Here is a 12,920-nt window from a genome sequence, read left to right as displayed (position 1 = left end):
CTCCTTTTCCCAATAAAGGATTCATCTGAAAGTTTCAGGGATGGAAAATGATTATGGGTTTTAGAGATGTCTTTCATGGCCAGACAGAGTGAGTCACTAGGTTTTCCCACCTGCATTTTAACTCCTTTGGAAGACAAAGTCCTCAGGGTTACCTAGAACGTCAGGTCCTCTTCCATGAAAACATTTTATTGATTGTTATCTTAAGTGTCAATCAAATAAAGGTGTTTCAAGTATTCTTAGGCATGTGGCATGGATACACTTAGGATACAAGTAATGTTTAATGAATGACATTAATACTGTTCTGTGATCAGTATAGTGATACAGAAAATGGCCGCCACAGGAAAGGAGGCTGCTGCGATGGACAGCATCTCCAGAGTACCCCCGGCCCATCCCACCGTCCTCAGCCTGGGAGGGAGCTCCGAACCCCAGGGAGAGCCTGGCGAGACTGCTGCTGAGGGCCAGGTTGTGCCCACGGCGCCCAAGAAGCCCACCACCACCACCAGCAGCAGTGACGGTGGGGTGGAGACTGCAGAGGAGGCAGTAGAGCCAGCAGAGTCGGACATCAATGAGCTCTGTACAGACATGTTCGATAAGATGGCTGTCTTCCTACAAGGAGAACTCACAGGCACCTGTGAGGACTACCGTCTGCTGGAGAACATGAACAAGCTGACCAGTCTGAAGTACATGGAGATGAAAGACATCAGCATTAACATCAGCAGGAACCTGCAGGACCTCAACCACAAGTACGCCAGCCTCCAGCCCTATCTAGACCAAATAATCCAGATTGAAGAACAAGTGTCGTCTCTGGAGCAGGCTGCTTATAAACTGGACACCTACTCTAAAAAGCTTGAAGCCAAGTTCAAGAAACTGGAGAAGCGATGAGGAGGAGTAAATATGGAAGAAGAATATAAGGAAAGGAAGAAGAGGCCTGAGGGGTACTGGTCCTCCTTCTCCCCGTCTGTAGACCAACCCTAACCCATTTGATCTGAGGAAGCAAGACCCACATCTTTACAACATCAGCCTGATATAGAGAGGTATGAGGTAGCCTGGGGTTGGTTGGAGGGATATCCCAGATGTTAGACCTAGTGTTATCATTTTGGTTGGATCATTAAAGTTGCATGTAGATGGCGCTTTGGGTAGTTTATTGAGTCCCTATTCCTGTTAGCAGCGTTCCAGGCCGCTCTGTGTCGTCCTGTCACAATTGTAATTTACTTCCTGGATTTAGTGAATTGATCCTGAATTGACCCCTACCCTGGTGCACACTACCCTAGAATCACCTACCTCCTAACCTTGAAGTACAGTGGGGAAAAAAAGTATTTAGTCAGCCACCAATTGTGCAAGTTCTCCCATTTAAAAAGATGAGAGAGGCCTGTAATTTTCATCATAGGTACACGTCAACTATGACAGACAAATTGAGAAAAAATAATCCAGAAAATCACAATGTAAAAATTTATATGAATTTATTTGCAAATTATGGTGGAAAATAAGTATTTGGTCACCTACAAACAAGCAAGATTTCTGGCTCTCACAGACCTGTAACTTCTTCTTTAAGAGGCTCCTCTGTCCTCCACTCGTTACCTGTATTAATGGCACCTGTTTGAACTTGTTATCAGTATAAAAGACACCTGTCCACAACCTCAAACAGTCACACTCCAAACTCCACTATGGCCAAGACCAAAGAGCTGTCAAAGGACACCCGAAACAGAATTGTAGACCTGCACCAGGCTGGGAAGACTGAATATGCAATAGGTAAGCAGCTTGGTTTGAAGAAATCAACTGTGGGAGCATTTATTAGGAAATGGAAGACATACAAGACCACTGATAATCTCCCTCGATCTGGGGCTCCACGCAAGATCTCACCCCGTGGGGTCAAAATGATCACAAGAACGGTGAGCAAAAATCCCAGAACCACACGGGGGGACCTAGTGAATGACCTGCAGAGAGCTGGGACCAAAGTAACAAAGCCTACCATCAGTAACACACTACGCCGCCAGGGACTCAAATCCTGCAGTGCCAGATGTGTCCCCCTGCTTAAGCCAGTAATTGTCCAGGCCCATCTGAAGTTTGCTAGTGTGCATTTGGATGATCCAGAAGAGGATTGGGAGAATGTCATATGGTCAGATGAAACCAAAATATAACTTTTTGGTTCGTCGTGTTTGGAGGACAAAGAATACTGAGTTGCATCCAAAGAACACCATACCTACTGTGAAGCATAGGGGCGGAAACATCATGCTTTGGGGCTGTTTTTCTGCAAAGGGACCAGGACGACTGATCCGTGTAAAGGAAAGAATGAATGGGGCCATGTATCGTGAGATTTTGAGTGAAAACCTCCTTCCATCAGCAAGGGCATTGAAGATGAAACGTGGCTGGGTCTTTCAGCATGACAATGATCCCAAACACACCGCCCAGGCAACGAAGGAGTGGCTTCGTAAGAAGCATTTCAAGGTCCTGGAGTGGCCTAGCCAGTCTCCAGATCTCAACCCCATAGAAAATCTTTGGAGGGAGTTGAAAGTCCGTGTTGCCCAGCGACAGCCCCAAAACATCACTGCTCTAGAGGAGATCTGCATGGAGGAATGGGCCAAAATACCAGCAACAGTGTGTGAAAACCTTGTGAAGACATACATAAAACGTTTGACCTGTGTCATTGCCAACAAAGGTTATATAACAAAGTATTGAGAAACTTTTGTTATTGACCAAATACTTATTTTCCACCATATTTTGCAAATAAATTCATTAAAATTCCTACAATGTGATTTTCTGGATTTTTTTTTCTCATTTTGTATGTCATAGTTGATGTGTACCTATGATGAAAATTACAGGCCTCTCTCATCTTTTTAAGTGGGAGAACTTGCACAATTGGTGGCTGACTAAATACTTTTTTCCCCCACTGTAACACAGCTAAGAAGATGATGACAACCAAATGTAGGCCCTCTGTAGCTCAGTTGGTAGAGCATGGCGTTTGCAACGCCAGGGTTGTGGGTTCGTTTCCCACAGGGGGCCAGTATGAAAATGTATGCACTCACTAACTGTAAGTCGCTGTGGATAAGTGCGTCTGCTAAATGACTAAAATGTAAATGTAACTCCTACTGCTTTATAGAACCCTTTGTGTGAGAATGAAGCTGTCTCCATTGGTGAACCAGTTACATCACCAATGTCAAAATACAATCTCAAGTAAATGTTTCAATGGATAGACAGCCTTACCATGTGACTGCCTGAGGCTACTCTCCACAAAGTAGACAGAAGAAAATAATTTAATGGTTTGGGCTTTGATTTCAGAGGAAGTGTAAGAAGCTTCTGGGCAACTGCAGTTCTTCAGCCAGTTCAATTATGTGTCTTCACCATCATTTATGACTTTACCTCTTTTTCCAGAGACTGTCTAAGATTTGCACCCGAATTAGACATGTTAGGCTAATATGACAAAGCATGTTTTTTCAAGTCCGCTTTTTAATAATTGTCACAACTTCCTCCGAAGCTGCCTCCCCTCCTTGTTCGGGAAGGCTTCGGCGTTCGTCGTCACCGGCCTTCTAGCCACTGCCGCTCCGTATCTCATCATTCCATTTGTCTTGTCTTGTCAATTACACACACCTGGTTCATATTCCCCTCATTAGTATGTGTTTAAGTGTTCCCTCTGCCCCCTTGTCCTTGTGGGTGATTGTTTCATGTGAGATGAGTGTAGCTCGGTGGAGCTACCTGTACTTTGTATTGCCGGGGTATATTTTCCCCGTGTGCCTGTATTTGTTCCAGTGCGCCTGTTTTGCACACTGGACTGTTGACGCTATCCAGCGTAACTGTGTACTACGGAATAAACTCTGTATTCTGTGATTTACCCTCATACGCCTGACTCCTTAAAATCACACTCTCACAATAATGGACTGGTTTTTTATATGGACTGGCAAAACATATGGTCTTGCAGATAGATCTAGGAGGGAGAGGAACATCCAATGTTTTGTCGTTTTTGATCAAGCGTAGGGGAAGGAAAGCAAAAGCAGGAAGTTCTTAGTCTGACTGATTCATTATTACAGTCCAAATGCCATTTTTCATAACAGGAAATGATCATAATCTACAATATGGAAGACTAGATTTAAAACAGTTTTCATAACACCTTCAGTTTCCAAGGTTACCACAGAGGCAGCTCTATTATTTAGAGTCCTGTGGTAACACCATTTGTTTTGTCCAGTGCACGTTAAAGCACCTCTCTCTGCAAAAGAAAAATAACAAAAGGTGCCTTTATGCAAATGGTTTCAATAATGATCTAGTGGCATGACAGGTGTATGGTAATAATTTATTCTAATGGTAATAAAATGGATGCAAATTATGTCCTTAAAGTCGGGAAGCGTCACTGTCAAACAGGCTTAAGTGAGCGGAGTGGCAATGAGGGGGAGGCTCATTGCTAAGCGAGGATAGAGTAGAAATCATCAAGCTACTCCTTAGATCTCTTAAATCAATAGCAAGCGATGGCATACACTTGGCAGGGTTCTGCACAGCCATGCACGATGGAAGTGCAGCACCTACAGTACCACACAAGGTTCCAACTGAAAGCTAGACTCTCTTCCTCCTCTTTCCCTCAGAAATGACCTGGCAGTTGGTGGTGGCAGAAACAGAGGCAGGTCACAGGTGCCAGAGAAATTATCAATCTCCTGCTCCCGCAGAAAACAAGTGTGAATGTTTACCCTCCCACGAGCGTAGAGAGGACATTTGATTGTACTGGTACTGGAGTGAGGAATAGACTCCTCTTCACAAGCAAAGCTGACTGCTGACCTAGTTTGAGACTGGGCCCCAAGTCTCAAGGTCACACTTCCTCCCACACATCCTGAAGGTTTTGTTTGTTCACAAGCTGCCCAAAGCCATTCTTATACTCAGGTGAACACAAGGAAGTGTGTTTTTCTATACACTCTAGGATCATTCTATATAGATAACAGCAACACCTACAGACTACTTTGGGGTTCTGTTGTGGTAGTCATGCTGAGAAGAATGTACTGCACTCAAAAGAAGCTCTCAGAATTTAAAAAGGAGCTTCTACAGTGGGGAAAAAAAGTATTTAGTCAGCCACCAATTGTGCAAGTTCTCCCACTTAAAAAGATGAGAGAGGCCTGTAATTTTCATCATAGGTACACGTCAACTATGACAGACAAATTGAGGAAAAAAAATCCAGAAAATCCCATTGTAGGGTTTTTAATGAATTTATTTGCAAATTATGGTGGAAAATAAGTATTTGGTCACCTACAAACAAGCAAGATTTCTGGCTCTCACAGACCTGTAACTTCTTCTTTAAGAGGCTCCTCTGTCCTCCACTCGTTACCTGTATTAATGGCACCTGTTTGAACTTGTTATCAGTATAAAAGACACCTGTCCACAACCTCAAACAGTCACACTCCAAACTTCACAATGGCCAAGACCAAAGAGCTGTCAAAGGACACCAAAAACAAAATTGTAGACCTGCACCAGGCTGGGAAGACTGAATCTGCAATAGGTAAGCAGCTTGGTTTGAAGAAATCAACTGTGGGAGCATTTATTAGGAAATGGAAGACATACAAGACCACTGATAATCTCCCTCGATCTGGGGCTCCACGCAAGATCTCACCCCGTGGGGTCAAAATGATCACAAGAACGGTGAGCAAAAATCCCAGAACCACACGGGGGGACCTAGTGAATGACCTGCAGAGAGCTGGGACCAAAGTAACAAAGCCAACCATCAGTAACACATTACGCCGCCAGGGACTCAAATCCTGCAGTGCGAGACGTGTCCCCCTGCTTAAGCCAGTACATGTCCAGGCCCGTCTGAAGTGCATTTGGATGATCCAGAAGAGGATTGGGAGAATGTCATATGGTCAGATGAAACCAAAATATAACTTTTTGGTAAAAACTCAACTCGTCATGTTTGGAGGACAAAGAATGCTGAGTTGCATCCAAAGAACACCATACCTACTGTGAAGCATAGGGTTGGAAACATCATGCTTTGGGGCTGTTTTTCTGCAAAGGGACCAGGACGACTGATCCGTGTAAACGAAAGAATGAATGGGGCCATGTATCGTGAGATTTTGAGTGAAACCCTCCTTCCATCAGCAAGGGCATTGAAGATGAAACGTGGCTGGGTCTTTCAGCATGACAATGATCCCAAACACACCGCCCGGGCAACGAAGGAGTGGCTTCGTAAGAAGCATTTCAAGGTCCTGGAGTGGCCTAGCCAGTCTCCAGATCTCAACCCCATAGAAAATCTTTGGAGGGAGTTGAAAGTCTGTGTTGCCCAGCGACAGCCCCAAAACATCACTGCTCTAGAGGAGATCTGCATGGAGGAATGGGCCAAAATACCAGCAACAGTGTGTGAAAACCTTGTGAAGACTTACAGAAAATGTTTGACCTGTGTCATTGCCAACAAAGGGTATATAACAAAGTATTGAGAAACTTTTGTTATTGACCAAATACTTATTTTCCACCATCATATGCCAATAAATTCATTAAAAATCCTACAATGTGATTTTCTGGATTTTTTTTTCTCATTTTGTCTGTCATAGTTGACGTGTACCTATGATGAAAATTACAGGCCTCTCTCATCTTTTTAAGTGGGAGAACTTGCACAATTGGTGGCTGACTAAATACTTTTTTTCCCCACTGTATCTGTCTGTGCTGATATCGTATCACCTTAAATAATCAGTTCAATTCTGAATGGACCCCAGGACAATTAGATGTCCGACCTCGTATTCAAAATGGAATAAATCCTTTTATCAATGTGAACATTCACTTTGTGTTGCTTTCAAAATAGCTGTTTCCAGCTGCTCAGAGTCCTTCAAGGAACCAAGATCAGTATCATTTTGATACCAAGTATGGTCACAACAATGTTTTCTCCAGACATAGTCAATAAACACAAAAAGCGATCTAAACATGATTTTAAAAGCTTTCTTTGGTTTATGCTTACTAATCCGTTAGCACTAATAATACAGTAGACACACATGGGATAACTAGCAATTTGCTGCCACACTACTGCCCTCTACTGGAGAAGAAGCCTGTTACAGTGTGAAATACCATTTGGAAATGGTGGGAAATTACTTGAAAGAATCTGTTAAAAAAAATGCTGGTACTGTGAATTTTGAGATAAAATCTTGAGGTTCCTTTGAAACATACTGACAGAATAACAAACAAGATTTAATGCACAGTCTGCCTTTTTCCATCTTGTGTAGGGGGTATTCTATATCCCCATGATCAGCTATTCAAATGCATTATCATCCCAACACACCAACACAAGGGTAGGGAGGGAATCTGAACATGTATCAACATCATCCTCACACAGGAGGTCTCTACCATTCTGAGGTCTATAATACAGGAAGAGGCTTCTCATTTCAATGAAAGTGTCTCTCCACGAACAGGAGTCAATTTGTATCCCTGGTTGAGTGCACATTCCATAATTGAATCATTACTTAATTAATTAAGATATAATAAAGAATATCTAATTGTAACTGCTATCCACAATCCATTATTCTGATATATGATGAGAGAGAGACCATCTCATCAATGTCATCAACTTTATTAGAATTTTTACTGTCGGCTGGATCTAGGTCTCGGTTTCATTGTCCTTTTGTTTTGATTTTAGGGTTTTGGTTGTCTCTTTCCAGAGGAACGATCGCTTAAGAGTGCACTGGTGACCCACTTTGTATTTACAAAAACAGAACAAAATAAATGATGTCACATTCTCTTTTTTCTCTCTGTCTAAAAATCAAAGAAAATCAGAATGGAGCCCACTCTTCATGTATACTATGTCTATTATATGAGTAATTTCAAAGCCAGCTTAAACTTGCCCTACCACTCACCACTCACTGTCCCTTGAGGATATGTCCTGTTGTTAGAATGAGTAGGTGAATCCTGCCACTAATTCCATGTCCCTCCCTTCAGGCCAAGCTAGCCAATTGCCAGGAGGGCCATGCCCACTTTACCCCCTCTGTCTAAAAACAGTCATCATATCCAGTGAGACAAGCTGCCACAAAACATCATGTTCTATCTCTCTATATGTCCTTGTTAGAAAAATATATACAGTTGAAGTCGGAAGTTTACATACACTTAGGTTGGAGAACACCCTGTCGTTCTCCGCTAACATCAAAGCGGTGACCCGATCCTGCAGGTTCATGCTCTACAATATTCGCAGAGTACGACCCTACCTTACACAGAAAGCGGCACAGGTCCTAATCCAGGCACTTGTCATCTCCCGTCTGGATTACTGCAACTTGCTGTTGGCTGGGCTCCCTGCCTGTGCCATTAAACCCCTACAACTTATCCAGAATGCTGCAGCCCGTCTGGTGTTCAACCTTCCCAAGTTCTCTCATGTCACCCCGCTCCTCCGCACACGCCACTGGCTTCCAGTTGAGGCTCGCATCTACTACAAGACCATGGTGCTTGCCCATGGAGCTGTGAGGGGAACGGCACCTCCTTACCTTCAGGCTCTGATCAGACCCTACACCCAAACGAGGGCACTACGTTCATCCACCTCTGGCCTGCTAGCTCCCCTACCTCTACGGAAGCACAGTTCCCGCTCAGCCCAGTCAAAGCTATTCGCTGCTCTGGCACCCCAATGGTGGAACAAGCTCCCCCACGACGCCAGGACAGCGGAGTCACTGACCACCATTCAGGAGACACTTGAAACCCTACCTCTTTAAGGAATACCTGGAATAGTATAAAGTAATCCTTCTCACAATTCCAGTGGGTCAGAAGTTTACATACACTAAGTTGACTTTGCCTTTAAACAGCTTGGAAAATTCCAGAAAATGATGTCATGGCTTTAGAAGCTTCTGATAGGCTAATTGACATCATTTGAGTCAATTTGAGGTGTACCTGTGGATGTATTTCAAGGCCTACCTTCAAACTCAGTGCCTCTTTGCTTGACATCATGGGAAAATCAAAAGAAATTAGCAATCTGGTTCATCCTTGGGAGCAATTTCCAAACGCCTGAAGGTACCACGTTCATCTGTACAAACAATAGTACGCAAGTATAAACACCATGGGACCACGCAGCCGTCATACCGCTCAGGAAGGAGACGCGTTCTGTCTCCTAGAGATGAACGTACTTTGGTGTGAAAAGTGCAAATCAATCCCAGAACAACAGCAAAGGACCTTGTGAAGATGCTGGAGGAAACAGGTACAAAAGTATCTATATCCACAGTAAAAAGAGTCCTATATCGACATAACCTGAGAGGCCGCTCAGCAAGGAAGAAGCCACTACTCCAAAACCGCCATAAAAAAGCCAGACTACAGTTTGCAACTGCACATGGGGACAAAGATCGTACTTTTTGGAGAAATGTCCTCTGGTCTGATAAAACAAAAATAGAACTGTTTGGCCATAATGACCATCGTTATGTTTGGAAGAAAAAGGGGGTCTCTTGCAAGCCGAAGAACACCATCACAACCGTGAAGCACGGGGGGTGGCAGCATCATGCTGTGGGGGTGCTTTGCTGCAGGAGTAACTGGTGCTCAGTTGGTAGAGCATGGCGCTTGCAATGCCAGGGTTGTGGGTTCGATTCCCACGGGGGGCCAGTATGAGAATGTATGCACTCACTAACTGTAAATCGCTCTGGATAAGAGCGTCTGCTAAATGACAAAAAAAAAATGGATATATTGAAGCAACATCTCAAGACATCAGTCAGGAAGTTAAAGCTTGGTCGCAAATGGGTCTTCCAAATGGACAATGACCCCAAGCATACTTCCAAAGTTGTGGCAAAATGGCTTGAGGACAACAAAGTCAAGGTATTGGAGTGGCCATCACAAAGCCCTGACCTCAATCCTATACAACATTTGTGGGCAGAACTGAAAAAGCATGTGCGAGCAAGGAGGCCTACAAACCTGACTCAGTTACACCAGCTCTGTCAGGAGGAATGGGCAAAATTCATTCAACTTATTGTGGAAGGCTACCTGAAACGTTTGACCCAAGTTAAACAATTTAATGGCAATGCTACCAAATACTAATTGAGTGTATGTAAACCTCTGACCCACTGGGAATGTGATGTTAATAGGATTAAATGTCAGGAATTGTGAAAAACTGAGTTTAAATGTATTTGGCTAAGTTGTATGTAAACTTCTGACTTCAACTGTAAATGTATCTTTGGCAAAAAGATTGAATACTCTGTTGAATAATCCTATTGACAAGAACTAACCTGCAATACTGCCCCATTGGCTTTCGTGTCATTGGCTCATTGGCTTTTTGCATCTCTAACACCATCAGCGACATACAGATGCCACCTATATTTTATGATTAAAACCGGTGATTCAGGCTGTAGAGAGACATGGGACGATTGCCCCGTCTGTCTACCCTGAAACAGCTGTTTTAGCTGTAATTAAAGGGAAGTAGCAGGTGTCACCTGAGCCCCTACTGTGGGGCCACACCTGGTTGAATTAATTTGATCCAAAGCGGTTCAGACGGACTGCTTACTCTGTGGCGTCTCACATTAGGCCACGGGAACTGAGCACCTGCTTGGATTGAACTGAGCAACAGCACTGCAGCTCTGCTCTACAGTGTGGAGGCATGCCAAACTGGCGGAAGTGTGTCTTCTCAATGACCCCGGGGACGGTTCAGTCATTTCTGCCACCGCAGCTGAGAAGTCGCAACATCTGTAAACGAACAAGCTTTTGATGCGGACCTGTGGTCACTTTGAGATAAGGGCTGGCTCTACCCAAGATAATTGCCTTGTGTTCGGAAAGCGCCCTGAGGCTGAAATACCTGCTTGTTTTAGGCCTTCTCAGGATTTCACAGGACATTTCACTTTATACCGCTCATTTGTTACATCTTCAGGGCATTTACAAATGTCCATTAAGAGTATCCATGAAGCGTAGGAGGAACCCTTAACCTCAAACGGCTTCATGCATGCATAAATTGTCTTTGTGATGCTCCACTGCAGTGGTCAGTAGTTGTATTGACACGGCAGCTAGGGAGTAGAACACAGCCCCCTGGGGAGTTGCTTCACTGAGCCAATACATTTTTGTAAAATAATTATAAACTACAAACTAGCCCACAGTTTTCAATATGGCCAGGAACAGACTTATCAATGCTATATTGTGCTGTCTCTTTGACAACCCAATCGGCGAAGTACAATTTGACATTTACATCATCCAGGTATGCTCCCATGTCAGTTTGATTGGGTGCTGCCTGAGGTAACACTGTGTTTTCTGTTGTACCTGCTTCTTTTTAGCAAAACAATACATTCATTTAATGAGTCAACAGGCTAAGACTGGCAGCTTGTGTAGAGCTAAACAGTGTTTAATTGGATTCTGATCCACGGCAACACCACCGCAGGGTTTTTTCATTCCCTTCTTTTCTTTCAGAGAACCAGGAGCATAGTGGAGTGATTACATCCCTGCGATGGGGCCTTGGTGGTTTAGTGTTGCAGGCCCCTGGGAATGTTCTGTTGACAGTCACGCTCCACGCTGCCCTGATGCCCTGGCTGGCTGGGGTACTGGCATCCCTCATAATGTCACCAGCAGCGCTTATGCTGCTAATGCTGCTTCTGCTGCTGCAATGGAGAGACAAGCCTAGTGTTGCAGGGATTAACCCACAGTGAGTCCAGCAACCGTCCGTAATACTTTCCGGCTCTATGGTGGCAGCTAACACGCTAAAGGGACTGTTCATTACAAAGTCAATGTATGGGATTTGAAATGGGGTGCTATAGTGCTAGTAGCAAGGTTACTCAGTTGACTGTAATCTTGAGGATTATGATGATAATAATCTATGACAAGATTATGTAAATGTAATTACAGTTTGGCTTTTCTGGGGGGTCTTTTTCTACCCCATGTTGTTTTCCACAGCTGGTAGAGAGACACTAGAGGTAACTATACATTATGGTTCTACACTACTACGGAGTGTCCTAACTGCCACTAAAAGTTTGAGCAATATTCTGTACCAACCCAAGTCAGTCCAAGAGAGCCATGCCTGAAGGTTTTTGTTCTGATGTTCAAGACAAAAAAGTAAATCCCACCAATAGATTCAAAGAAAATTACCACAACAAAAGGACACCCTGAAACGCATTGCCACTTTCATTTACCGTCAGTGTCAGTGCTATTGGTCAGGGTTCAAACAAATATTGCATTAGAGATCGGAGGTTGTTTGTCAAAATGTGTTGATCCATAATAGATAAGCAGTGTATGTTGTTGAGTGACACCAGCTAACGAGTCCCTGGGCATAACAGACACGTTGAGATCTCTCAGCCCTCTCTCTACTGCATGAACCAGGAAAAGGTCAGAGACCCCTGCCGAAAAGGACCTGGCAAAACGGCCAGCAGGTGATGTCAGTGTTGACAGCCCAGGGAGGAACAGCGTTGTTGGGCCTCTGGCCTTCACTGCACTCACACCCTCCCTCCCACACACACACCCCTCACCCCCACAGAGTGAGACACATCTGAATAATACATTGCTCTCTCCTGCAGGGTCACCCCCACCTCGGACAGACCCAGAGATAAAGAAACTTGGCATCTACATCACAGTGTGAGCCATGTCTCTCCCACAGCACCTCATGCAAGAATACACACACACACGCTCACTGCATGCCCAGCTGAGGCCAACTGTATGTTTCCTCATCATGTTCCAATGATGCAGGGACTCACACAGGGACTTTGACCGTGCTACCCCAGCCCATTATCAGCCTGAAAACGTCACGGCACGTTTTTGCAAAAACGTAAAATGTCACCGTAGATGACGTTTTTCGCAATAAATTGCAGTCAATTGGAAAAGATGAGCGTCACAGGGTTGATGCTTATGTCAATACATAGCAGTAAATGGGAAAGGATAAGTGTCACCCAATTGAATCGTATGTCAATAAATTGCAGTCAATGGGAAAAGATGAGTGTCACAGTTTTGACGCTTATGTCAATAAGAAAAGATGAGAGTCACAGTGTTGATGCTTATGTCAAACAGAAAATATGAGTGTCACAGGGTTGATGCTTATGTCAATA

At 44.0% G+C, this 12,920-nt stretch overlaps 1 protein-coding gene across 1 annotated transcript; it reads left to right on the top strand.

Annotated features, from left to right (window-relative positions):
• Positions 1–327: 327 nt before the first annotated feature.
• On the top strand, positions 328–882 carry LOC311146743 (biogenesis of lysosome-related organelles complex-1 subunit 2-like; the record flags this gene model as incomplete). Its single annotated transcript, XM_084183306.1, has 1 exon — positions 328–882. The coding sequence occupies one exon, from the start codon at positions 328–330 to the stop codon at positions 880–882; it is 555 nt and encodes a 184-aa protein (XP_084039432.1).
• Between the last annotated feature and the right edge of the window lie 12,038 nt (positions 883–12,920).

The sequence above is a fragment of the Coregonus lavaretus genome (genome assembly GCF_964263955.1).
Source record: "Coregonus lavaretus genome assembly, chromosome: 2".
Taxonomy (NCBI): domain Eukaryota; kingdom Metazoa; phylum Chordata; class Actinopteri; order Salmoniformes; family Salmonidae; genus Coregonus; species Coregonus lavaretus.
The sequence above is the reverse complement of the archived record's forward strand: the minus strand, read 5'-3'. Positions and strand labels throughout refer to the sequence as shown.